Source organism: Mesoplodon bidens (assembly GCF_964165515.1).
Source record: "Mesoplodon bidens genome assembly, chromosome: 8".
Lineage (NCBI taxonomy): Eukaryota > Metazoa > Chordata > Mammalia > Artiodactyla > Ziphiidae > Mesoplodon > Mesoplodon bidens.
The window spans coordinates 91386230-91413426 of record NC_138165.1 but is presented as its reverse complement, the minus strand read 5'-3'; the positions used below and the strand labels follow the sequence as shown (position 1 = coordinate 91413426).

At 36.5% G+C, this 27197-nt stretch overlaps 1 protein-coding gene across 2 annotated transcripts in view; it reads left to right on the top strand.

The window, feature by feature from the left end:
- Window positions 1-27197, top strand: part of ABCA12 (ATP binding cassette subfamily A member 12) — a gene marked incomplete at its 5' end in the record, with an annotated part of 187496 nt that overhangs the window by 112337 nt on the left and 47962 nt on the right. For both annotated transcript variants that reach the window (XM_081242250.1, XM_081242249.1), the window contains 8 exons: window positions 1751-1870; window positions 5013-5103; window positions 7240-7419; window positions 7997-8312; window positions 11050-11164; window positions 24883-25212; window positions 26329-26398; window positions 26487-26621. In XM_081242250.1, the coding sequence (XP_081098376.1) occupies window positions 1751-1870; window positions 5013-5103; window positions 7240-7419; window positions 7997-8312; window positions 11050-11164; window positions 24883-25212; window positions 26329-26398; window positions 26487-26621 (1357 nt within the window). The remainder of the gene's footprint in view (window positions 1-1750; window positions 1871-5012; window positions 5104-7239; window positions 7420-7996; window positions 8313-11049; window positions 11165-24882; window positions 25213-26328; window positions 26399-26486; window positions 26622-27197) is intronic.

Sequence of the window (27197 nt, the reverse complement as noted above, 5' to 3'; positions counted from 1 at the left end):
TATCTTGAGTATTAAGATGATTTTTAAAGTAGCCAGCTTCCAAATTTAGTCTAGCTGGCTCAGATTTCTTTATAGCCTACATACTATTCCCTTTGGCTTTCTGAAACTCTTAACAATTCTCAGCTTCTGCCCTGTATATGTGTAATGTATATGTGTAAACAATGTAGATTGGGTGGTGGCTCCTTGAAGAGAAATGAACCTTGTTAGCACTTGAGAATGAGGTTAGTTGGAGCAAGACCTCAGATTTTTCAATTTATCTCCAAAAGCAGAAAATTTTTCTACAACTAGCATCTAAGTTTCAAAGTATGTAAAAATAATGGCACTAGAAAAAACAATATTGGGCATTATATAACTAGTTCGAACAAAAACAATTGCTAAATTATAGATTATTGGCTTCATATTTGGTTGTACAACTTAATATCTTATATAGAGGATAGGTGTTGAGAAAGACATTATTAATAGTAACTATACTTATCACCTACCTAATATAACCATAATAGCATTTCTCTCTCACTTTTAAAAGTTTTAAAGTTGGCTTTAGTGATTTGAATTATAAACTTGATGCTTTTAAAATGATAGAGTGAAAGTAAAAAAAAAAAAAACACTTCTTTACCATTACTTGGTCATTAAACTATAGTTTATATAAATATAAATTAGTTTTAGGTTTATATAAAAATAAACATGAAGTCATCACTGATTTCTAGAATGATCTTTGTTTTCACTGTTTGTGTTTTAATACCTTATTTGCTTTATTGACTACACACTTTTACATAATTTTGCATAAATGAAGTCATTAAATGCTTATTTTCTAAGTGCAGTCTTTTTTTTCTTTTCTTTTCTTTTTGCTTGACTCTCACCTCTTTTTCTCCCTACTTGATCCTACTCTTCCTTTCATGTAAAGTAATGAATGTTAGCCTTCAAGGATGTGGCTTTCTATAATTTATGTGCATTCCTCTAATCCTTTATATATTATTATACTGTATGCACATTCATATGCAGAATGGTCTTTGTTTGCATTATTAAAATGAGGTTTCATTATAATACTTTTCTGCATATTACTTTAGTCACATAGCAATACCTTGTGGAAATTCTTCCAATTCAATAGATTTAGTTTATTCATTCTTTTTGAAGATTGTAAATTTTTTCATACTATGGAACTTACTCAGCCAATCCTCAATTGTTGAACATTCTTTTTGTTTCTAGTGTTTGCTTTTGTTTTTTTGCTCATGTAAGCAAGGTGGCAACAACTACTTTTGTGCCCATGACTTTACACAGTAGTATTTTTATTTCACAGAGGTGAATGTTCAAGATTGAGGGATTGAAGAATATTATATTCTGTTTTAATGACTATTGTCAGATTGCTTTCCAAAAAAAACTATATACATCCACCAGCAATACATGAAAGTATTCTTCTTCTTATATCCTTGAACTAGAATGTTTCTTTAGTAGTAAAGTATACCATTGGCAAAAATGGGTAACTTGTGAGAATTCCAGAAGACATGCTTTTGGCTGTAAATTTTCTGTGGACATGAAGTAAACCCTAGATTTTCCAGAATTTTTATAAGTGATCTCGATCCTATAAAAGCTGCCACTTAAAAACTTTTGACCATATAAGAAATTTCTGACAATGTTCTACTAACTCTACTTTTTAGAACGGTTTCTTGAAATTATGTAACAAAACAACCTTAAGATACCTTTTTGAAATATAGGAAAAATACTAATGGACCAGATTTGTTTCTGTTTCTTCAAGTCTAATGTAACTCTGAGGCAGCTGGCAGAATTAAAAGAAAAATCTGAAGAGTGGATGGATAAGTCACCATTTTTCATGAATTCCTTCCACCTGTTAAACCAGACGATTCCATTTCTCCAGGTAGGAGATGGTTCTGTTATTCACTTTTGTACAAATTGTAATTCTTTGAGATTTTAATCACCATCGTTATGTGAATGGGCAGATAGTAACTTAGAATCCATATTCAACAGATTAAAATTGCCTCTGCTCCAGAGAGCAGATCTGAGACAGGATAACAGATCTGTCACTCATGTTTGTAACCATCCTCACCTCTTATACCACAGTTTCTCTGTATGTAATTCAGAGATAAATCATTTTACAAGTTGATCCTGAGGCATAACTAGTGATGTAAATTTATTTTCCAAAATTATATGCAATAAAAACTACTTAAAATATGCTTATTTTATTTCTCTAGATTATGTTTTGCTATTTTAACTGAACCAAAATTCCTAAAATACTAATATTCTGAAGAAGAATGTTAAATCTAGGGAGTTCTTTGGTCAAAACATTTGACACTCTATTTTAGGTTAAAGATTTGACAGTGCAACTCAAATCCAATACACACTAGTGTAATCTTCAATTCCCATAAAAGATGCAGGGTTTTCTGAAAAGGATGCAAGTAGTGTGGGGAAATGTTCCAATCACAAAGAGAGCTATTGGCAGCTAAACATCAAGCAGTAGAGTTAGACCCATTATCAATAGGAGAAGATAAAATTTTCAGGAATGATGACAACTTAGGAACTTCAAGAGAGTATGACTTGTGTATTCAAAGACTTGAGAGAGGCCCTTGGAAAATTGATGGAGCCCTAGAAGATGTTTGCAGCAACAAAAGTGCCCTTCTTTATAATCATGCTCAAGAAGTTAAACATAGAACAAAGAATTTGTGTCATACAACTCTGTTAGAAAAGTTATACACAAAAGATGCTTTACTCAGTCTTTGTTTTGACTATCAATTAGTGCATAGTTACAATTACAACCTGAATTTTGTTATAAATGATAAAATTAATTTCTAAAATAGATATTTAACACAATTAATACAAAATAAACTTTTCATCAAACATCTTCCCCACAATTTACTATGAAATTTAGTTCTAATATTAAGCATGTCCATTTATTTTAATATTCTACTCTTCTCTGATCTTGAGCACATTACTCTCTTGATTAAATCTCAGTCCCCACCGCCCCAGTTTTACTGAGAAATAATTAACATACATCATTGCATAAGTTTAAGGTATATAGCATGATGGATTTATATATACATATTATGAAATGATGACCATAGTAGGTTTAGTTAACATCCATCATCTCATATAGATACAATTTTTTTAAAAAAAGGAAAAAAAAATTTTCTCCTTGTGATGAAAACTCTCAGGCTGTACTCTCTTAACAGCTTTCCGATATGTCATACAGCAGTGTTAACTATAGTTATCATGTTGTAGATTACATCCCTAGGACATATTTATCTTATAACTGGAAGTTTCTACCTTTTGACCACCTTCATCCAATTCCCCATCTCTCCACCCCCTACCTCTGGTAATCACAAATGGCTATTTTAAGTGGCCTTTTTTAGTGAATCTCAGATAACAAAGGCTACGTGGATGGTACTTTTGACACATGTGTTTTCCTCAGTGGAAAATTGCTCTTTTCTCCTAAAACTTTTTTTCTGTGAACAGATAAAAATTCTACACATATTATTTCATTAAGGAAAGTTTTGTTGGCTAAAGCAGTGAATTAAGAAAGGACATTATCTGTGCATAACAGTTCCAAAGTACAGTAATTTGCTAAGAAGAAATGCTATGACCATGTCCATAAAGGGATCATCATCTAATGGGAGTATCTTTATTTTGTTCTAGACCAAAATAAGTTCTTGTTCTCAATTATTGAGGAAAACTTATTTCTGAAAACGTGTACAGAATTTGAAACTTCCAGCTTTTAGCACATGACCTGGCTTTGCCATTGTGAACTCTTAGGCAAATGACTTAAAATTCTTGCTACAGTTTATGAAACTCTAAAATGGGTCCATTGATAACCACTTCACAGACTTGTGAAGATCATATTGTGGAAGCATTTGAAAATAATATTATATATTATAGATAGACAGGATTGATTGTAACAGGAGTGATAAGAGAATGGAAATAGAGTTTGATGGATCGTCTCTGAATTGCAACTAACACAGTGCTTTCCTTATTAGTAACGTTCTGATTCAGATTTTCTACAATGTGCAAATTAATCCTGGTAAATAGTTAGATTTTAAAGAACTTGGGTTATCATAGTGTATAGCTGCATGATAGCCATCTGTCTTCATGCTACCAACTACTCTTAGACTCCTCAGCAACTATAGATTTAGCAAATTAATTCTATTATATATATGCTCTATTAATACATATTATTCTTAATCATTTATCTCCATGATAACAAAACAAGATATTGGTAGAAGGACAGAATAATAAGTAGTTCTGAACTGTCCTCTAAAGGGAAAACAACTTAAGCCTAGGTCACATAAAAATTAGGCCATAAATTTACACACAAGATGAATAAACATTTCTTTAATCAAGCTGAAGTCTCTCTCTTCAACTTTCCTTTCAACCCTTATTAATTGTACATCCTTAGGGAAATTTACATAGCTTCTTGGGACCTAGCCTTGTCCTCTATTAACTGGGGATAATAATAGTACTTACCTCTAGGTATTATTGAAAACTAAGTGAGAAAATCAAGGTAAGGTAAACTCTATTAGACAGTGCCCAGCACTTAGTAAAATTTCAATAAGTATTACCTAGTAGACAACTACAGTGGTAGAATTTATGTCTCCTAATTTGCAAGATAGCTACAAAAGCCTTTATATTTTTAAAGCACTATTTTTTCTAAATTTTCAGTCTTTCCATGAGTTACTCCATGTAAAGTTTTATCATCAGTTTATTTTTCCATGTTCACAAAGCTGCACTTATTACAGTATAAAACAATACCATAATAATTTACATTTGACTAATCTGATTAGATACCACTTTACAGAAAAGTAACCTGAAGCTGGAAAAGGCTGAGTGCTTGCTGAAAGCCTCTGAGCTAGGAAGTAGTAGGACTAGAATACAAATCAGTTGGGAGCCTTTGCAAAATGGTGCATTGAAAATGCCCAGTAGTGGTACCTCATTTCACTGTGATGTTATTAGAGAGACAATGATTAAACATGTTTTCTTTTTGTATTGAAACTTATTCCCTATATTGTTAGAATACTCTAAGAAACCCCTTTGTGCAAGTTTTTGTAAAATTCTCCGTGGGACTAGATGCTATTGAACTCTTGAAACAGATGGATGAACTTGGTGAGTCCAGATTCACAAAACTTTTATTTACTTGTCATGTCAGAAATGTGAAAAGCATTGTGCCATATAAGATCTTCTTTTCCTTTTCTTCTGTATTTGGTTCCTATCTAGTTATCCTAAGAAAAGTAAAATCCTGGATATATCTATCCATCTTCTTCCTAGTTAGTTGTACAGTTACAAGTAGTAATGATTATTTTGGTACCTAGTGCCTGTAGTTAGTTTCAATAATTATAATGCAATATATTCCGTGTAAATGCAGCTTGTCCTTCAATCACAGGTAGGTTGCTACAGGAGGACACTTTTTGGGGGTAACTTGATGAAAAGCAAGTCTTTAAGGGCAAAAGAAGATGAAATGGTTTATTTCTGGCTACATTTATAATTTTATCTCCACTGGCCTTAGTATCACTTTGACTAACTCAGAATGTAACCAGAAGAAGTTATAGAGTTAGCAAAAACAAAACAAAAGCAATGCAGAGACTCAAACGAAAATAAATCACTATTCAAGGTCGGCTCCTCCTCTCATGATCATTTAAAAGGAACAGGCAGAAGAGGATCAAAGAAAGCTGTCTGAACTTATGCATTCCCTCTGCCACCCCACCTTCAACATAAGGGATGCAAGATGTCTAATTCAGTCTGTGTCTGATTCCCTGTTGCTATGCAACCATGGGTAAGAGGAAGGGAATGAAAGCATCAGAATTTGACCACAGTAGAGCCCCTCCTCCTCCCTAGTGCTACTGGGACTTATGTGATTTAGGTTGTAAGCCAGTGGGAAGGAATTATGCCTACATTTATATTCTGTATAATTTTATGTACTTTATGATAGTCAACCCTGTTTGATTAAGGAAAGATGTTAGTGATTTATTCTCTAAAATTATCATTTGGTAAGGAAACATTTGATCAAAATATCAGGGATAAACTACAAATTTCCTATGTAGTTTTTTTTTTATTTCTAACTTTAGATATAGGAGATGAGTTTTAGAATTTCAAAGAAGGTTAAAATGACTACAGCAGTGAGACTTACTGTCTGTGTAATTGTATATTTAACTTAGTATCAAAGAGGTTTTATAGTTTGGATTTGGGGAGCACTGACTCTTCATAGCTCTATCTACCAGCATTTCTGAAGAATCCTTTGCTGTTGTATTGATTTCCAATGGCCGCTGGAGGCCACTGTTCAACCACAATTTTACCCCTCCCCCACCAATGTCTATGAAGCAAAACATGTCATTTTAAGTTCTAATGAGAGGTGCATTTAAGAAGTTGCCCTCTGTGAGAAATTTAGTCTTCTGTTGGACAATTGTAGAGACATATTTGGGTTCTGTGAAGAGGGATTTATGATATCACAGCCTTCTCAGTATTCATGATGATCAAGTCAGTGAAAATTTAATTGGCCAAGTGATTTATTAACTTGAAATTTTATATTTACCCTTTGTCTCAGTTGATTTCCTCATAAGGAATCATGAAATTGAAGAGCAATTAAATCCTCTTTCTTCCAGAGTAATTACCTGAAAAAAAAATCTTGATCATTTTATCTAGATTAATACAGATATGAATAGAGATAGATCACATAAAGTTTTAAGTCAAACAGTATTAGAAAGTTGTAACTATGTGGCATAGATTGTCACCTGAGAAATGATTCTGTATCACAAATGACTGAATGATGTCATTTATTTGTTCTACACACTCTGCATAGACTTTCCTTGCCTAAATTCTTAAATCTACATTCCCTGAACAAAGCAAGCATTTCTGTTTATTCAAATGCTTCACCTCAAGTTTATAGTTTTCTTCCTAACTATTGCAGATAGATTTTTTAAAATTATTCACCTTTAGTCTTTGGTTAATTAAATTGTAGCAGAATATACTTCTGAATTAGTTTGTTCCATTCTTTGTACTTGGGTTTACTGTGTCTGTAACTAGTTCAACATTCTCCTCAGTGAACATTTGCACAGCTAGCTACGTTTTCCCAGATATAGAGTACTAGATATTTTTAGAGTAAATTCTACAAGTTCTTATTATTTATAATCTAGTTTAAGGTTTACTACTTACCAAAAAATCAGTATTTTGTCCTGTTACTACTAGAAACAACATTATAACACAACATTATAATATGCTTTGTGTCTGTTTTTTTTTCTTCTTTAGATATTCTAAGGCTAAAATTAGAGAAAGGCATTGACCTCATTGATCATCTTAACACACTGTCTTCCCTGACAGTAAATATTTCCTCCTGTGTATTATATGACCGTATTCAGGCAGCAAAAAGCATAGATGAAATGGAAAGAGAGGCTAAAAGACTCTACAAAAGCAATGAACTCTTTGGAAGTAAGTGTTATTCTACTAGAATTTGAGCTTCTCTCTGTACTAAAATTGGCCAAATTCTTCCCTCACTTCTTTCATCCAGAACTCAGAAAAGTAGTTGGGGGTGGAGGGAGGACACTGTCCCCTCTGATGTCCTTAGAAATGAGAACCTTTCATGTAGGCAACCAACCGTATTGGTTGAGGAGCCTTCAATGTGTGTAATTTTGTTGGTATGGTTAAAATTAAAACTGTAAAGGATTACATAGTTACAGGATGAAGTTGAGTCCATCCTCATAATCAGTCAAGATTATTCATTTGTGTGTGTGTGTGTGTGTGTGTGTGTGTTTAATTTCAGTAAGTGGCTTAGAGTGATATATTTAATCTGGCCACTTAGTTTGTGATTATCTTCTCAAACTCCTGCTTTGAGCCTCTGAGGTTGTCACTTTCAGTTAGCCATCTTTTCTGTAAATTAGAAGTCTGACCTTACTGTCACATTACTAAGTCAGTTGCCTGTTTGGCTGCCCCCTATGTGTACCCTCCAAACAATGAATAATGTCAACCATAAAATAACCTTCTGATGTTGTTGCCATTTTATTTTTAGGTGTTATTTTTAAGCTTCCTTCTAATAGCAGCCAGCACAGAACCTATGACTCTGAAAACGTCTCTCTTCCTCCTGTTGTAAAATATACCATCCGCATGAGTCTCAAGACCTCACAGACCACAAGAAGCATAAGAAACAAGATATGGGCCCCAGGACCACACAATTCTCAGTCAAACAACCAGATCTATGGCAGGGCTTTTGTTTACTTACAGGATAGTATTGAAAGAGCAGTCATTGAATTGCAGACTGGAAGAAACTCCCAGGAAATAGCAGTCCAGGTCCAAGCAATTCCTTATCCCTGCTACATGAAAGACAAGTAAGTCCATGCACTTCCAGGCATTTTAAATAATCAACCCCATTTTTTAGAATTCATTTCTTTTCATTCATTCACATGTGTCACATTGAAAGGAATAACATTCACCAAACCTTTGTCAAATGCTTGTTTCAAGGAAAAGATCCACAGTATAGGGCACAGCTCACTATAACTGCCCATCGCTACCCAAATGATGCTAAAGTTCTTACTAAATGATCCATGTTTTCTTTAATATAATCCTTAGCCTTCCAAGTACTTTGGCCCCCAAATTAAGAGAGTTGGACTCAGACTTGAGTGCATCGCTGCATGATTTTGATGTTACCCACTCTCAGCTGGTTTTACTTTTCTCTAATCAAATAAGGATGTTAAACAAGACAATCTTAAAATCCCTTCCAACTCTCAAATTTAATTAGAAATATGTGAATGTAAGGTCAGTTTTACAGAAAAAAATTAATAGAACATTATTGATCAACTCTCTAAGATAAATATTGTGCTATCTGAAACTATTTTATGTATTCTCAGTCCACTTGGTAGGAATCTTTATCTAAAATGGTTTTGCTAAATGAACAAAAAATGTAAAGATCATGCTTTTAGACAATTGAATTTGAATATTCAAGAAATTTGCCAGTAGGGTAACACTGAATGGTTCTTCCACTCCGACCACAGTAAGAAAATAAGGGTGGTAGGCTAAGTTTTTCAAGCTCATTCTACACAAAAGCTTGAGGCTGAATATTACTTTGAATGAATTGTGCTTATTATTCAGCCCAGTTATTGCAGTTTATATACAATTGAGATGGGTCTGGATTTTTTTTTTCTGTTTCTTTCAATGCTTCTGTCTTCTTTGACTGCTTCAAGAGCTATAGAGATGAGGTTATGTAGCTGTTTGTGCAGCAGTGATACGAGAAGACAGGTGATGATTCTGTCAGCAGGTTGTCAAGGTTACCTACTTATTGTAGAAGCCAGTCAGGACCTTGTTGCCTAAACCATGTGTGAACTGAAATGGCTTGCATGAATAGTAAAGACCTGTGGTTTCAATTAAATGAAAATTCTCATCTATTTTCCTTCTGACTTTCTTCCCCTTGTAAATTTTAGTACCTAGGATGGTAGTTACCTGGATGTTTCTTTTAAGAGTAAAGTAACTGTACTCTGCATTCTTCATGGGAGTATGAACATAATGCCTTAATGTACCCATATAAACTCTTTGTTGCATACAAAGTGCTTTCACATATATTATTTCATTTGTTGCACCAAACAACCTCATAAAGTGAGAGCAGATATAATCAGCCACGCTTTCCAGATGAAAAAATTGAAATCCAAGTAAATCTCCTGAAGTTGAATAGCTGGTACTGCATTGGTCCATTAATTACAATACCAGAATTTTCTCTTTCATACTATACCAAACCTAAAATACACAGTCACTTGGAAGAAACATTAGCGGGGATTTGTTATTAATGAATGAAGGCCTTTGCCTAATTCCAGGGCCAGAAACAGCATCAAGGCTGGACCCGAGCCAAGAGAAAATTCATTCAACAAATATTCTTTAAGTGCTTCCCCCTTGCCAGTTTCCCAGGAACCAAAAAAATTGGATGTGGCCCCAACCCTCACTTCTTCCCCACTAAAAAATCCTTCATATCTCTGTTGGTGATACACTTCTGATTCTAAAGTGAAAATGAATGCTGGTGATGTCATGTTCCATGAATATTTGCATCTTTCATGGGGAACTTGAAGGTAATTCCTTGGCCTTATAGATTAAAAAGAAAATGGCCTTGGGACATTTCTGCAAGTGAAAGTTTCAGTGGAGCCTAATATGTAAAACAGATCAATTTAGAGATTCTCTCATTGAAAACTACTCCTTTGCCTTAGCCCATAGTTGGCAGCTAATGTCAGAATCATGGTCCTTAGAGTGTGGTCTCCAGACCAGCGGCATCAGCATCACCTGGGAAATTGTTTAAAATGCAAATTCCAAACCCCATCTCAGATATAATAAATCAGAAGCTCATGGGTGGCGCCCAGAATCTGTTTTAAAAAGCCCTTCAGGTGATTTTGATGCATGCTCAACTTTCAGAAACACTGCATTTGAACATTCAGGTACTATGGGCCAGCCATTCAGGAGTATATTTAGGGCCCAATGAAGTCTTCCAGCAACCTTCTAGTTACCAGAAAAAACATTTCTATACTATTTATGAAACACCCCCTAGAGCATTATTTTGAGGAATCCAAGTTCTTTGCATTTTAAATCAAATGATTTTGAGTTTCATTCTATTTCATTTTGGGAAATTTGGTTTAATAATAACTATGAGCTTCCAAAGAGTAGATAAATACAGTAATTTGAGAAGATATATCTTTTAGCTAGGTAAACCAATCATCATCTAATTTTAAATCTGCCTTTTAGATAAGAATTTAGTTTAGACAGAAGGGCTTAGAGCCTTGTAATTATATCTGTATAATAATTATTTTCCTGAACAGGACATACATACTTTAAACAATTTAGCAATTTTATCTAACAATCCAGAACTGTTTTACTCTTGCAGCAGTATGGCAAGAAAATCATGCACTTACTGTTAAGTCAGCTTCACGCTTCATAAATGAAAGAGTCATAATAATAATTAGTCTCAATTTCAGAACAGGAGTATAATTTCAATGTAGGAGGGAGTGTGTTCTTTATATATTAAAATCTGCAAGTGTGACACTCATTTTGGTCACTGGATTTTTGTTTTTTTGTTTTTGTTTTTCCTTACAGCTTCCTAACCAGTGTCTCTTATTCCCTTCCAATCGTGCTCATGGTTGCCTGGGTTATATTTATAGCTGCATTTGTAAAAAAACTTGTTTATGAGAAAGACCTCCGACTTCATGAGGTATGTTGAGAATCTCTTATTAAATAAGTTGTACATGGATATAATTAATTACCATGATTTTCGTCATACCTATGCAAACTCAGAAAGCCTGACCCATACCTGGTGAATTAGATGGAAAAATATATTATGAAACATTAAGGCAGCTGGTACGGCAATATTTTGTCTTCTCAAAAAGTTGCGTAGAAGTTATTTTATAAATACTTCTGAAAAACGAAATCTGAATAATTCTGAATAAAATCTGAGTACGATTTCTGATCCTAACAGTAATTTTTGCCCAAGAAGTTACCTGTAAGACTTAGGATTTAACAAAAGAATTTTAAATAACAATAATAACTATTAAGGCAGGAAAATTGTTGGCATAGTAACTGAATGAGTCCAAATGAAGATATAGTTATATAGATATAGACATAGATGTAGATATAGATAGATACAGATTTGGACGTGGACAGAGACATATGGCTTGTTTCAGCTCTCAAGAAGCAAATTCTCTTTCCAGTATACCTTGTCTCCTTCAGTTCTCTTTCACTGACTTGTGATTTATAGAGACTAAGAATTTCATGTTATGCTACTGATTAGGTTAATAATATGACGATGAAAGACAAGACCTGGGATGTAAAGCATGATCTCTTCTTGAGCATATTCTTCATCATTATCCCCAGATCCAAAATATCTCACTTCTTTTTAGAATTTATGAAAAAGCATTGTGTGATTTTTTATTGTATTAGAGTAGAAATAATTTTATCAGCTAATCCTTTAATGAGCCCATTCTTTACATTCACTCGTGAAGTGACAAGATAGTGGAAACATTTCAAAACTGAGGGGCAATAATTATTGCAGGCCTGACTGACAATCTGAAACAATGAGGTTAGAGTAACCTGTTAGCCCAATTGTACTTTTCAGACTTACTTTGCCAGTGCTTTTAAGCAATTATTTCTCCTTACAAAGTACAAATTACTGCTTTATGTTTTTGTCAGCTCAACATCAGACTTCCAGGGCTGTCCTAGAGTTTGAACCCACACTTTTTACCTTTCCTATTTGAATTCTGGGTGACCTTCAGCTGAATTTTTATATTTCAGTTATAATTTGGTAGAAGTCTCATCAACTGGTTTGAGCCCCATTGTTTCCAGGACTGTGTACAATGTTTTCTTAACCCCAATTTAGAAACTCGAATCCATGCCCTGGACCATAACTTTGGTTGCAAGCTCCTACCTTATATTTCTCTGTCAGGTTCCTGGTACTCAGAAGTGAATCTTTACAAATTAAAGGAAAACTTTGAAATAGAAAACTGTGATAGAAACTGAGTTCTTTTCTACAGCACAATAAGTAATCTACCTTAAAAATATAAGTAAATATAAGCATGTGCGTGTGTATATATGTGTTGTGATATGTCTATTATGTATATATTATATACGTATATGTAAAATACATGCATTCTGTATTATTTTGGTTTGAAAATAGTACTCTCTGGGGGATTCCCTGGTGGTCCAGTGGTTAGGGCTCTGCACTTCCAATGCAGGGGGCAGTGGGTTCAATCCCTGGTCGGGGAACTAAGATTCTACATGCTGCATGGCATGGCCAAAAAATAAATAAATAAATAGTACTCTCTGAATGCATCTATGGATGTCATCAAAAAACATCAAAGCACAATAAAGAGTTTTTCTCAATAGAAGACATGAAAGACATTTTTAGCAATGAACCAGTTTCTGTTTGGTAGCTTTGTGTCTTCATTTTGCAGGCATCTACTTTCAAAATTTAACTAGCTGGTCTTGGGGGTCAAAGTTACATAGTGGAAGATCACTGAACTTGGAAGCAGAAAATAAGGCTTTGAGTCTTCCAGTTCATATTCACTTGGTCCCAGTCCCTTAAACTCTCTGAGTCTTGTCATCTAGACTTCATTCAGCATTATATTTCCAGAATGTACTTTCTCACTGCCAGAACAGAAGAGGTATTCGATTATTCATTTTTTTATCAATTCTAAGAATGATTTTTTTTTCACATTTTAAAGCCTCTGAAATTGAGATGTATTTGATAGGGTGTCATAATTTATTTGGCAGTGATTTTTCTTTCTTGGTGGCATGTAAAATAATGACACATCTTAAAATTAGCAGTGCCCTAAATTTAAAGGAATATGGTCTATTCGTGAGATGAGTTGATGGAAGCTGGTGTGGAATGAGTAGAATATTTCTAATGCCCCTGCTCAGCCTCCCTCCTCTGCCAACAGTTCTAAACTAACCTCCTCCTTTTTAAAGATGAAAAAGCTGAGCCCAGAAAGTGAGAGGTGACTTGATGAAAACTATGGGCTAGATAATGGTAGATCTGGGTCTAAAACTCAAGTGTCTGGACTTCTGACCAATTCTTTTCCATGTCATAGCTACCTTCTCTCTCACAACTTTATTTTAGTAGCCTAGACTCCTAACGACTCTTGAAGATGATGGTGGATAAACTCTTAGGTTACCAGCAACTCAAGAGCACTTTTTAATATTATCATTTTAATATTTACTAAGATCTAAAGCTGCCCATTCTCTTCTTCCTTTTCCCAATTGAATAAAAAAGTAAACAAACAAACAAAACATTTTTCCTTCTGTAATTGTTGTCACAGCTAGGCAGAGAAACCAGGTCAGTTGCTAATTCAGTGAAGCCATTCACCTTTGAACTTGTTATGGTATGATTCTAGTAAACTTCTTTAACTTGTTAAAGAAATTTAGCAAAATACTAATGCCCAATAAGTTTATTGATAAAATTAAGCCTGTAGTTTAAAAAAAAAGCTATTTCAAAATGTCTTGCATGGGCCTCCCTGGTGGCGCAGTGGTTGAGAGTCCGCCTGCCGATGCAGGGGATACGGGTTCGTGCCCCGGTCTGGGAGGATCCCATATGCCGCGGAGCGGCTGGGCCTGTGAGCCGTGGCCGCTGGGCCTGCGCGTCCGGAGCCTGTGCTCCGCAACGGGAGAGGCCACAACAGTGAGAGGCCCGCATACCACAAAAAGAAAAAAAAAAAAAAAAAAAAAAAAAAAAATGTCTTGCAATTGAGTTTTATTCTGCATTCCTTGCTTTTTAAAATTAAAATATTAAATCTGTACAAAAGCTGGTTTTATATCACACCAAAGAGTTGTTTTTCACATTATGTTCTCAGTTTCGTGGTTAGTTTCATCTCTTTGCTCTAATATAAGTCATTTATGGGGACTTGATGGTTTATATTGCTTTGGAGACAAAATTTTGGAGTTGTCCTCTCTCTCAGTTCAGACAGGTAACCTAAAATATCTGTGGTCAGCAGACAGATTACCAAAACTTATGCAAGAGTCTATAGTCCTGTGGTGCTTCACTTGAGGCAATTTTTTATGTCTTCTATTTTTTTGAATGCTAATTTATTCTTTTTTTTAACATCTTTATTGGAGTATAATTGCTTTACAATGTTGTGTTAGTTTCTGCTGTATAACAAAGTGAATCAGCTGTATGTATACATATATCCCCATATCCCCTACCTCTTGCGTCTCCCTCCCACCATCCCTATCCACCCCTCTAGGTGGTCACAAGGCACTGAGCTGATCTCCCCGTGCGATGCAGCTGCTTCCCACTAGCTATCTATTTTACATTTGATAATATATATAAGTCCATGCCACTCTCTCACTTCGTCCCAGCTTAACCTTCCCCCCACCATGTCCTCAAGTCCATTCTCTACGTCTGCATCTTTATTCTTGTCCTGCCCCTACATTCTTCATAACCATTTTTATTTTTTTAAGATTCCATATATATGTGTTAGCATACGGTATTCCTTTTTCTCTTTCTGACTTACTTCACTCTGTATGACAGACTCTGGGTCCATCCAACTCACTACAAATAACTCAATTTCATTTCTTTTCATGGCTGAGTGATATTCCATTGTATATATATGCCACATCTTCTTTATCCATTCATGTGTCGATGGACACTTAGGTTGCTTCCATATCCTGGCTATTTTAAATAGAGCTGCAGTGGACATTGTGGTACATGACTCTTTTTGAATTATGGTTTTCTCAGTGTATATGCCCATTTGTGGGATTCCTGGATCATATGGTAGTTCTATTTTTAGTTTTTTAAGGAACCTCCATACTGTTCTCCACCGTGGCTGTACCAATTTACATTCCCACCAACAGTGCAAGAAGGTTCCCTTTTCTCCACACCCTCTCCAGCATTTATTTTTTGTAGATTTTTTGATCATGGCCATTCTGACAGGTGTGAGGTGATACCTCATTGTAGTTTTGATTTGCATTTCTCTAATAATTAATGATGTTGAGCATCCTTTCATGTATTTGTTGGCAATCTGTATATCTTCTTTGGAGAAATGTCTATTTAGGTCTTCTGCCCATTTTTGGATTGGGTTGTTTGTTTTTTTGATATTGAGCTGCATGAGCTGCTTGTAAATTTTGGAGATTAATCCTTTGTCAGTTGCTTCATTTGCAAATATTTTCTCCCATTCTGGGCACTGTCTTTTCATCTTGTTTATGGTTTCCTTTGCTGTGCAAAAGCTTTTAAGATTCATTATGCCCCAAAGATAAGGTGACCTATATGCATAAGTTTATCTCTGGGCTTTCTATCTTGTTCCATTGATCTATAATTCTGTTTTTGTGCCAGTACCATACTTTCTGATGACTGTAGCTTTGTAGTATAGTCTGAAGTCAGGAAGCCTGATTCCTCCAGCTCCGTTTTTCCTTTTCAAGATTGCTTGAGCAATACAGGGTCTTTTGTATTTCCATACAAATTGTGAAATTTTTTGTTCTAGTTCTGTGAAAAATGCCACTGTAGTTAGACAGGGATTGCATTGAATCTGTAGGTTGCTTTGCGTAGTATAGTCATTTTCACAATGTTGATTCTTCCAGTCCAGGCACATGGTATATCTCTCCATCTGTTTGTACCATTTTTAATTTCTTTCATCACTGCCTTATAGTTTTCTGCATACAGGTCTTTTGTTTCCTTAGGTAGGTTTATTCCTAGGTATTTTATTCTTTCTGTTGCAGTGGTAAATTCGAGTGTTTCCTTAATTTCTCTTTCAGATTTTTCATCATTAGTGTATAGGTATGCAAGAGATTTCTGTGCATTAATTTTGTATCCTGCAACTTTACCAAATTCATTGATTAGCTCTAGTAGTTTTCTGGTGGCGTCTTTAGGATTCTCTATGTATAGTATCATATCATCTTCAAACAGTGACAGCTTTACTTATTCTTTTCTGATTTGGATTCCTTTTATTTCTGTTTCTTCTCTGATTGCTGTGGCTAAAACTTCCAAAACTATGGTCAATACTAGTGGTGAGAGTGGGCAACCTTGTCTTGTTCCTGATCTTAGTGGAAATGGTTTCAGTTTTTCACCATTGAGGATGATGTTGGCTGTGGGTTTGTCATATATGGCCTTTATTATGTTGAGGTAAGTTCTCTCTATGCCTACTTTCTGGAGGGTTTTTATCATAAATGGGTGTTGAATTTTGTCAAAAGCTTTTTCTGCATCTATTGAGATGATCATATGGTTTTTATTCTTCAGTTTGTAAATATGGTGTGTCACATTGATTGATTTGTGTATATTGAAGAATCCTTGCATTCCTGGGATAAACCCCACTTGATCATGGTGTATGGTCCTTTTAATGTGCTGTTGGATTCTGTTTGCTAGTATTTTGTTGAGGATTTTTGCATCTATGTTCATCAGTGATATTGGCCTGTAGTTTTCTTTCTTCGTGACATCTTTGTCTGGTTTTGGTATCAGGGTGATGGTGGCCTCGTAGAATGAGTTTGGGAGTGTTCCTCCCTCTGCTATATTTTGGAAGAGTTTCAGAAGGATAGGTGTTAGCTCTTCTCTAAATGTTTGATAGAATTCTCCTGTGAAGCCATTTGGTCCTGGGCTTTGGTTGTTGGAAGGTTATTAATCACAGTCTCAATTTCAGTGCTTGTGATTGGTATGTTTATATTTTCTATTTCTTCCTGGTTCAGTCTTGGAAGGTTCTGCTTTTCTAAGAATTTCTTCATTTCTTCCAGGTTGTCCATTTTATTGGCATAGAGTTGCTTGTAGTAATCCCTCATGACCCTTTGTATTTCTGCAGTGTCAGTTGTTACTTCTCCTTTTTCATTTCTAATTCTGTTGATTTGAGTGTTCTCCCTTCTTAATGAGTCTCGCTAAAGGTTTATCAATTTTGTTTATCTTCTCAAAGAACCAGCTTTTAGTTTTATTGATCTTTGCTATTGTTCCCTTCATTTATTTTTCATTTATTTCTGATCTTATCTTTATGATTTCTTTCCTTCTGCTAACTTTGGAGGATTTTTGTTCTTCTTTCTATAATTGCTTTAAGTGTAAGGTTAGGTTGTTTATTTGAGATGTTTCTTGTTTCTTGAGGTAGGATTGTACTGCTATAAACTTCCCTCTTAGAACTGCTTTTGCTGCATCCCATAGGTTTTGGGCTGTCGTGTGTTCATTGTCATTTGTTTCTATGAATTTTTTGATTTCCACTTGGATTTCTTCAGTCATCTTTTGGTTATTAAGTAGTGTATTGTTTAGCCTCCACGTGTTTGTACTTTTTACAGGTTATTTTTTGTAATTGATATCTAGTCTCATACTTTTGTGGTCGGAAAAGATACTTGATATGATTTCAGTTTTCTTCAGTTTACCAAGGCTTGATTTGTGACCCAAGATATGATCTATACTGGAGAATGTTCCATGAGCACTTGAAAAGAAAGTGTATTCTGTTGTTTTTGGCTGGAATGTCCTATAAATATCAATTAATTCAATCATTTTTAATGTATCATTTAAAGCTTGTGTTTCCTTATTTATTTTCACTTTGGATGATCTGACCATTGGTGAAAGTGGGATGTTAAAATCCCCCACTATTATTGTGTTACTGCCGATTTCCCCTCTTATGGCTGTTAGCATTTGCCTTACGTATTGAGGTGCTCCTATGTTGGGTGCATAAATATTTACAATTGTTATATCTTCTTCTTGGATTGATCCCTTGATCATTATGTAGTGTGCTTCTTTGTCTCTTGTAATAGTCTTTGTTTTAAGGTCTTTTTTGTCTGATATGAGAATTGCTACTCCATCTTTCTTTTGATTTCCATTTGCATGGAATACCTTTTTCCATCCCCTCACTTTCAGTCTGTATGTGTCCCTAGGTCTGAAGTGGGTCTGTCGTAGGCAGCATATATATGGGTCTTGTTTTTGTATCCATTCATCCAGTCTATGTCTTTTGGTTGGAGCCTTTAATGCATTTACATTTAATGTAATTATCGATATGTATGTTCCTATTACCATTTTCTTAATTGTTTTCGGTTTGTTGTTGTAGGTCCTTATCTTCTCTTGTGTATCTTGCCTAGAGAAGTTCCTTTAGCATTTGTTGCAAAGGTGGTTTGGTGGTGCTGAATTCTCTTAGCTTTTGGTTGTCTGTAAAGGTTTTAGTTTCTCCATTGAATCTGAATGATATCCCTGCTGGGTACTGTAATCTTGGTTGTACGTTTTTCCCTTTCATCACTTTAAATATGTCCTGCCACTCCCTTCTGGCTTACAGAGTTTCTGCTGAAAGATCAGCTGTTAACCTTATGGGGATTCCCTTGTATGTTATTTGTCACTTTTCCCTTGCTGCTTTTAATATTTTTTCTTTGCATTTAACTTTTGTTTTGTTTTTTTTTTTGCGTTGTGCAGGCCTCTCACTGTTGTGACCTCTCCCATTGCGGAGCACAGGCTCCGGACACGCAGGCTCAGTGGCCATGGCTCACAGGCCCAGCTGCTCCACGGCATGTGGGATCCTCCCGGACCGGGGCACAAACCCGCGTCCCCTGCATCAGCAGGCGGGCTCTCTACCACTGTGCCACCAGGGAAGCCCTGTATTTAACTTTTGATAGTTTGATTAATATGTGTCTTGGCCTGTTTCTCCTTGGATTTATCCTGTGTGGGACTCTCTGCACTTCCTGGACTTGATTGACTATTTCCTTTCCCATATTAGATTAAGTTTTCAACTATAATCTCTTCAATTATTTTCTCAGTCCCTTTCTTTTTCTCTTCTTCTGGGACCCCTATAATTCAAATGTTGGTGCATTTAATGTTGTCCCAGAGGTCTCTGAGACTGTCCTCTGTTCTTTTCATTCTTTTTTCTTTATTCTGCTCTGCAGCAGTTATTTCCGCTATTTTATCTTCCAGGTCACTTATCTTTTCTTCTGCCTCAGTTATTCTGCATTGATTCCTTCTAGAGAATTTTCAATATCATTTATTTTGTTGTTCATCATTGTTTGTTTGCTCTTTAGTTCTTCTAAATCCTCGTTAAACATTTCTTGTATTTTCTCCATTCTATTTCCAAGATTTTGGGTCATCTTTACTCTCATTATTCTGAATTCTTTTTCACGTAGACTGCATATTTCCTCTTCATTTGTTTGGTCTGGTGGGTTTTTACCTTGCTCCTTCATCTGCTGTGTGTTTCTCTGTCTTCTCATTTTGCTTAACCTACTGTGTTTGCAGTCTCCTTTTCTCAGGTTGCAGGTTCGTAGTTCCCATTGTTTTTGGTGTCTGCCCCCAGTGGTTAAGGTTGGTTCAGTGGGTTGTGTAGGCTTCCTGGTGGAGGGGACTAGTGATTGTGGATGAGGCTAGATCTTGTCTTTCTGGTGGGCAGGTCTGCGTCTGTTAGTGTGTTTTGGTGTGTCTGTGACCTTTTTATGATTTTAGGCAGCCTCCCTGCTAATGGGTGGGGCTGTGTTCCTGTCTTGCTAGTTGTTTGTCATAGGTGTCCAGCACTGTAGTTTGCTGGTTGTTGACCGGAACTAGATCTTAGCATTGAGATGGAGATCTCTGGGAGAGCTTTCACCGTTTGATATTACATGGAGCTTGAGGTCTCTGGTGGACGAATGTCCTGAACTCGGCTCTCTCACCTCAGAGGCTCAGGCCTGACACTCAGCTGGAGCACTGAGGCGGTGTCAGCCACATGGCTCAGAAGAAAAGAGAGAAAAAAAGAAAGAAATAAAGAAAGAGAGAGAGAGAGGGAGGGAGGGAGAGAGAGAAATAAAGTTATTAAAATCAAAAGTAATTATTAAAAATAAAAGAAATTTAAAAGTAATTTAAAAAAAGAAAGAAGAGAGCACCCAAACCAAAAAACAAATCCACCAATGATAACAAGTGCTAAAAACTATACTAAAAACAAAAACAAAATAAGCAAACAAACAAACAAAAAAAAACAGACAAATGGAACCCTAGGACAAATGGTAAAAGAAAACTATACAGACAACATCACACACAGAAGCATACACATACAACTCACAAAAAGAGAAAAAGGAAATAAATATATATATCGTTGCTCCGAAGTCCACCACCTCAATTTTGGGCTGATTCGTTGTCTATTCAGGTATTCCACAGATACAGGGTACATCAAGTTGATTGTGGAGATTTAATCCGCTGCTCCTGAGGCTGCTGGGAGAGATTTCCCTTTCTCTTCTTTGTTCACAAGGCTCCTTGGCTTCAGCGTTGGATTTGGCCCCGTATCTGCATGTAGGTCGCCTGAGGGCGTCTTTTTCCGCCCAGACAGGACGTTGTTAAAGGAGCAGCTGATTAGGGGGCTCTGGCTCACTCAGGCCGGGGGGAGGGAGGGGTACGGAACATGGGACAAGTCTGTGGTGGCCGAGGCCGGCATGATGTTGTGACAGCCTGAGGTGCACCGTGTGTTTTCCTGGGGAAGTTGTCCCTGGATCACGGGACCGTGTCAGTGGCGGGCTGCACAGGCTCCTGGGAGGGAGGTGTGGATAGTGACCTGTGCTCGCACACAGGCTTCTTGGTGGCTGCAGCAGCAGCCTTAGCGTCTCATGCCCGTCTCTGGTGTCATGCTGGTAGCCACAGCTTGTGCCTGTCTCTGGAGCTTGTTTAGGCGGTGCTCTGAATCCCCTTCCCTTGTGCACCCTGAAACAATGGTCTCTTGCCTCTTAGGCAGTTCCATACTTTTTCCTGGACTCCTTCCCAGCTAGCTGTGGCGCAGTAGCCCCCTTCAGGCTGTGTTCATGCAGCCAACACCAGTCCTCTCCCTGGGATCTGACCTCTGAAGCTGGAGCCTCAGCTCCCAGCCCCCGTCTGCCTTGGCGGGTGAGCAGACAGGCCTCTCTGGCTGGTGAGTGCCGGTCGGCACCGATCCTTTGTGCGGGAATCTCGCCGCTTTGCCCTCCGCACCCCTGTGGCTGCGCTCTCCTCCGCGGCTCCGAAGCTTTCCCCCTCCGCCACCCGCAGTCTCCGCCCGCGAAGGGGTTTCCTAGTGTGTGTAAACCTTTCCTCCTTCACAGCTCCCTCCCACTGGTGCAGGTCCCGTCCCTATTCTTTTGTCTCTGTTTTTTCTTTTTTCTTTTGCCCTACTCTGGTATGTGGGGAGTTTCTTGCCTTTTGGGAGGTCTGAGGTCTTCTGCCAGCGTTCAGTAGGTGTTCTGTAGGAGTTGTTCCACCTGTAGATGTATTTCTGATGTATTTGTCGGGAGGAAGGTGATCTCCACGTCTTACTCTTCTGCCATCATGAAGGTCTCCTGGCTGTTTCATTTTTGACTAATTATTTAGCCTCTTTATGCCTCTACTTTTTTCACAGTAAGTGGCATGGAGACCTTCCCACCCAGGTTCTCTTTTACACTCTATGCAGCCAGGCAACTGTTCCTCAACCTCAGCTCTGTGAGAAAGGGGATATGTTTTCCTCCAAACTCCAGAACTCCACACCCCAGAGGCCCTCCTTTGGTCATGCTGCCTCTCCCCTTCTGCCTAGTTTATTCTTTTTTATGTCTTCTTAGTACACACTATCCATCCTACTAGTGAGAATTTGGAATAATCCAAGTAATGATCACAATATCCTTTATATCTTAACTAAAAACAATAACATAAATATCTATAATAAGATATAAAATTTGAGGTAGAAAATGTTATTATTTCTTATCAACCAGTGCTTGACATTCTTGTTGAATTGAATGAAGACATTGCTGTCAAGTAAATATATGTATATTTATGATTTCTTTTCCTGACAACATTAATGTCAATCCCTGTGCATAAGCTTCTCTTGAATGTGACACATTTATCCACAATCTGACAGAATTTCTTTCTTGTCATTATTTTCTGCCAAGAACTGGAACAGACTTTGACCACTGTGCAGAGGGGTTTTCCTGAGTAACACGTTATCAGATATTGATGAATTGCTCCAGCAGGTTTGGGGGGCTTGAGAAAAGTGACTCTGATTACAAAGCCAACACCTGAGTCTGTCACCCTGAGGAGACACTAACGCCAGCCGTTCTCTGTGGGTGACCTTCCATTAGCAAGTTTGGTCTTGTTGATTATCTCGAAGTTGGCAGTGAATCTGAATAATGTATGGATGAGTTACATGGTCTCATTGCCTTTTCTCTTTATGAATAACAGCTGTTCTCATGGCATAAAATCCTGAAGGTTAACACTGAAGTTTGATCTAGAATGTTAAGTAGCAAACACTTTTGGAAGCACCTAACCTTATCTGTTTTGATAAAAAGCAATGATCAGGGGCTTTCCTGGTGGTGCAGTGGTTGAGAGTCTGCCTGCTGATGCAGGGGACGCAGGTTTGTGCCCCGGTCCAGGAAGATCCCACATGCCGCGGAGCGGCTGGGCCCGTGAGCCATGGCCACAGCCTGCGCGTCTGGAGCCTGTGCTCTGCAACGGGAGAGGCCACAATAGTGAGAGGCCCACGTACCACAAAAAAAAAAAAAAAAGCAATGATCAGTCTCCAACTTTTACCAACTCTTGGGAATAGAAATCTGATCTTGAGCCTTGAAAATTTCAAAATTACGGTGATCAACACCTTCAGTCCTGGTCTTTGGGTTTGCTAAATTATTTTTTAACAAGGCTATGAATGGAGAATTTTCTAGATATTTAAATGCTTTATACTGAAGTTATCCATTGTCAGGGAAGGAAAACATATTTATACATTAAGTCAGCTGTATTTCATGTCCTTGATAGAGTCCTTGATATTGTATATCCACCTTGTAAAATATAGTGACTTGCCTCCTACTGACATACATTGCTGTGGGGGGGGGATATTTTTTGTATAGGTCACATGAAATTAGGTGGTGAGTATCAGCTTTGGGGTAGTTATATGGGTTCTGTAACTCCCCATTTATTTATATTCAAATAGGCATTACACTCAGTAAAAACGTCAAAATACAAATAACTGGAAAGTCACCAAAAAATTGGTGAATATCTCTGAAATGAAGTCATCAAACATGACACAGTTATTTCTCAAATGGGGTAGGGTGCAGGGAAAGAATTGCTAAAATAAGATCTGTGAGGTCTTTTTCACACCAAAATATAGTTTTCTTTTCAATGATAGATACATAGCAATTGGAGAAAACCTTCCATAGTGAATCTTCACTCCATGCTGATTTTTTTACTTTGACCCACGCATTTATTCCTATGGAAACATAGATTGAGTCTTTACTGCAAAGTGTTGCAGGGTCTGGGAGGAGAGAAGTAGTAGGAGAGAAGAGGGTGAGGAAAAAGGCAAAGTTAAGAGGAAAAGTCACAGGACTTCCACAGTGGTGATTAGCTTAAGGCCCACAGCTTAGACTCTTGCTAGTCAGGTAGCTGTTTCCATGGTAACAACTGGAGCAGCAGAATTATCAAAATGTAATAAGTTGCAAAGGCAAAAAGTAAAATTCACAATTTTGCTTGTAGAGCAAAAGATTTGGCACGTTCCCTTTATTTTTTTTTCCTGGACAAGTTAGGTTTAAAGGGGGAGGGCATTGAAAGTCCTTCATTTTACAGAAAAAATACTGGATTATAAAGCTGTTAGTGGAACATTTCTTTTGTTCTTTTTTTAAATGGAATTTACATTCATAAGCTTAACGTTAATCAAGAGTTGTTAAAACTAGAAACCAGGTACAAATTCAAGTCACCAAATTCAAGACACCCAAGGTCCTAGGGACTTCAGATCTTTCAGAATCCTTTTGAGTTAATGCACAAACATGCACAGGCATTCCTTGGTGGAATGCCTTGGTCTCTAGGGATATCACTGGGTTATTAAAGAATATCAACTGAGAGAGAGAGAGAGGTATAGATTACCTGAGATACATGAGTTCGTTTTGGGTTCATGGACATCTTTTTGGAAAACAAAGATGACAAACCTGACCTAGACTGTTGGGGATTTTAAGGATGGGAATGTTATGTCAAAAGGCAGAAAGTCCCCCTTCAAAGTTTGCTTGTTTTAAATTCTTAGGAATCTGGTCTATTCTATTTCCCTCGGGAATATGAATACTGATTGTGTTGTTCATTCATGTTTAGTAAAAATATAGAGTTTTATTACCTCAGTCCCTACATTGAATTTGAAGTAAACCATGGATTTTCACCAGCTTGAAATATTCATGCCTGCACAAATGTCAAATTCATGTTGTAAAATTCTGCAGAGGATACCGTAAATTTTGATGATCTATTCTAAACTAGTTTAATCTGGAGACATCACTTAGATACCAGTTATAAAATGAAATTGTCAATAAACAAAACAAACCTCACCATCCAAATCATTCATTATATTGGGGCACTCTGGGAACATACAATCTAAGATAGGCTGGAATAAATGGTCATATTAATTTTACATAGCAAGCATGGACAAAGACTTAGATAAATCATTAAAATGCCTAGTTCCATGTGTATGAAGAGTCTCATGGACATTTGGAATGATACAGGAATAATTGTTATTTAAGTGTATATTAGCTTAAGAAGGAGCTAACACTTTTTCCTTTTTACAGTACATGAAGATGATGGGTGTAAATTCCTGCAGCCACTTTTTTGCCTGGCTTATAGAGAGTGTTGGATTTTTACTGGTTACCATCATCATCCTCATCATTATACTCAAGTTTGGCAATATTCTTCCTAAAACAAATGGGTTCATTTTGTTCCTGTATTTTTCGGACTATAGCTTCTCAGTTCTTGCCATGAGCTACCTTATCAGTGTCTTCTTCAACAACACCAACATTGCAGCTCTGATTGGAAGCCTCATCTACATCATTGCCTTTTTTCCATTTATTGTTCTGGTCACAGTTGAGAATGAGTTGAGCTGTATAATAAAAGTATTCATGGTGAGTCAACTGTCACAACTGAATGGCCAGGGTGTGAAAAGAATGGACCTTTTTTGGTGGTTTTGGCTCTCCAACTGAGAATACACTTATCTAAATGTAAAAGTTCAGTGTTTGCAAAATATGAGTAACTGTCCTAATGAGAGTCAGTTACATAATTGTCTACCATACAAGCGTAAGACTATGAAAAGAAAACTTTTCCTCCATGGTTTCTAAAACTATAATATGTGATGCTGTTAAGAGATAGTACCTGAAGAAAGAACAGTTAAAATGTAATACATCAAGTTTTGAAGATCATCAAGGATTCTGACTTCTCTTTGGCCCAATTCCTTAAATATCTTAGAGCCTCTATAACTGGCATTATTCTCATAAATGAATAATTCTCATGTTTTTTATGACATATAATATAACATACAGGCATAAAGACAAATATGCTGAGAGCATATAATCAATTTTGAATTATTTTCTGCTTTTTCAATTAAAGTACTAAATTAATTTAAGAATTTTAACGAAAGCATTAAGTTAACTGACTTTGAAATTTGGAAAGCAGAAGTAAAGCTCATCATTGACTGCGAGTCATGTTAAAACTTTGCTGTTTATGGAAATAGAAAGTGATAAATAACTTTCATTTGACATTGACCACCTTGAGTTTAAACAACATCTAAATTTTTAATTTGTTGCATTATTAGTACTCAATTGACATTTTTGTATATTTTCATGCATAAAACTTCTATCACTTGAAGTCAATCTCTGAAGTAAAAACATCTTCTGGACCCTAACATTTCATTTGATATTAGCCTTAACATTGCATTACCCTATTATTACTGGTTTTATAAATTGCTAAACAACATTTAATAAGTTTAGATATATATATTTTGGATTTTTGATAAATATTTTTCAAGTTATAATTTTACTGCTTTTGTTTTCTGCTATTTCCTCTCCTCTTCTTCCAGAGTTGTAGCATGCTTGGTAAGGGACCTCTGTGTTTTTAAATATGCTTAGAGAGTTAACGTCAGTTTTATCTATATAAGTGCCCAAAGTTTTAAGTATGTTAAGATTCCTCTGGGCGAAATGTGTGAAATCTACAAGAACTATCATTGCCATTGATTTTCTTCACAGAGCCTGCTGTCCCCAACAGCTTTCAGCTATGCAAGTCAGTACATTGCACGATATGAGGAGCAGGGCATTGGTAGGTTCACTTCCTTTACAACTGGATTTTATCTTTCACACCTGCAATATGTCTCACAGAAGAATAAATCTATGTGTTCACTTCTTAGGTCTTCAGTGGGAAAATATGTACAGTTCCCCAGTTCAGGATGACACCACTTCGTTTGGCTGGCTATGCGGTCTAATCCTAGCTGACTCTTTCATTTATTTCCTTATTGCTTGGTATATCAGGAACGTTTTCCCAGGTACGAGCATGCTTCCTATAGATACATGCTTTTTTATGGTAATAAATTATATTTATTATAAATCTGCTAATATATATTTTCTAATATTTTTATTTGCCACATATCATCACCAAAAAGAAATACTTAAATCCCCAAACTAAACAGAATTTTCCAGGATGAGATAATGCACTGTTGAGTTTTTTTCTCTGATGTTCCTTTAAAGGACAGAGTGAATTAAGGAGCATGGAATCCAGTCTTTCCAAATGGGAGAACAAGATATTATAAGGCAAAAATCAAGTCTCCTAATTCTAAGGAGAATTTATCCAGTTCTAATGGAACAAGACTAGTGGGATTCCCCTCCTAGGTCTCAAGTGGTTAAAACTTCAACATGATCAGGAGTTTTTCCACTAAGCCTTATTTGTATTTGTACATTTTTGATGCTATAAATGAATCAAAGACTATTATTCTATTCCAGTTATATAAAATTTCTGTAAAAGAGAGGTATATAGAGACAGAAAGCAGATCAGTGATTGCCTGTAACTTGGGTTGAAAGTAGGGATTATCTGCAAAGGGCATGGGAGAAATTTTTGGAGTTAT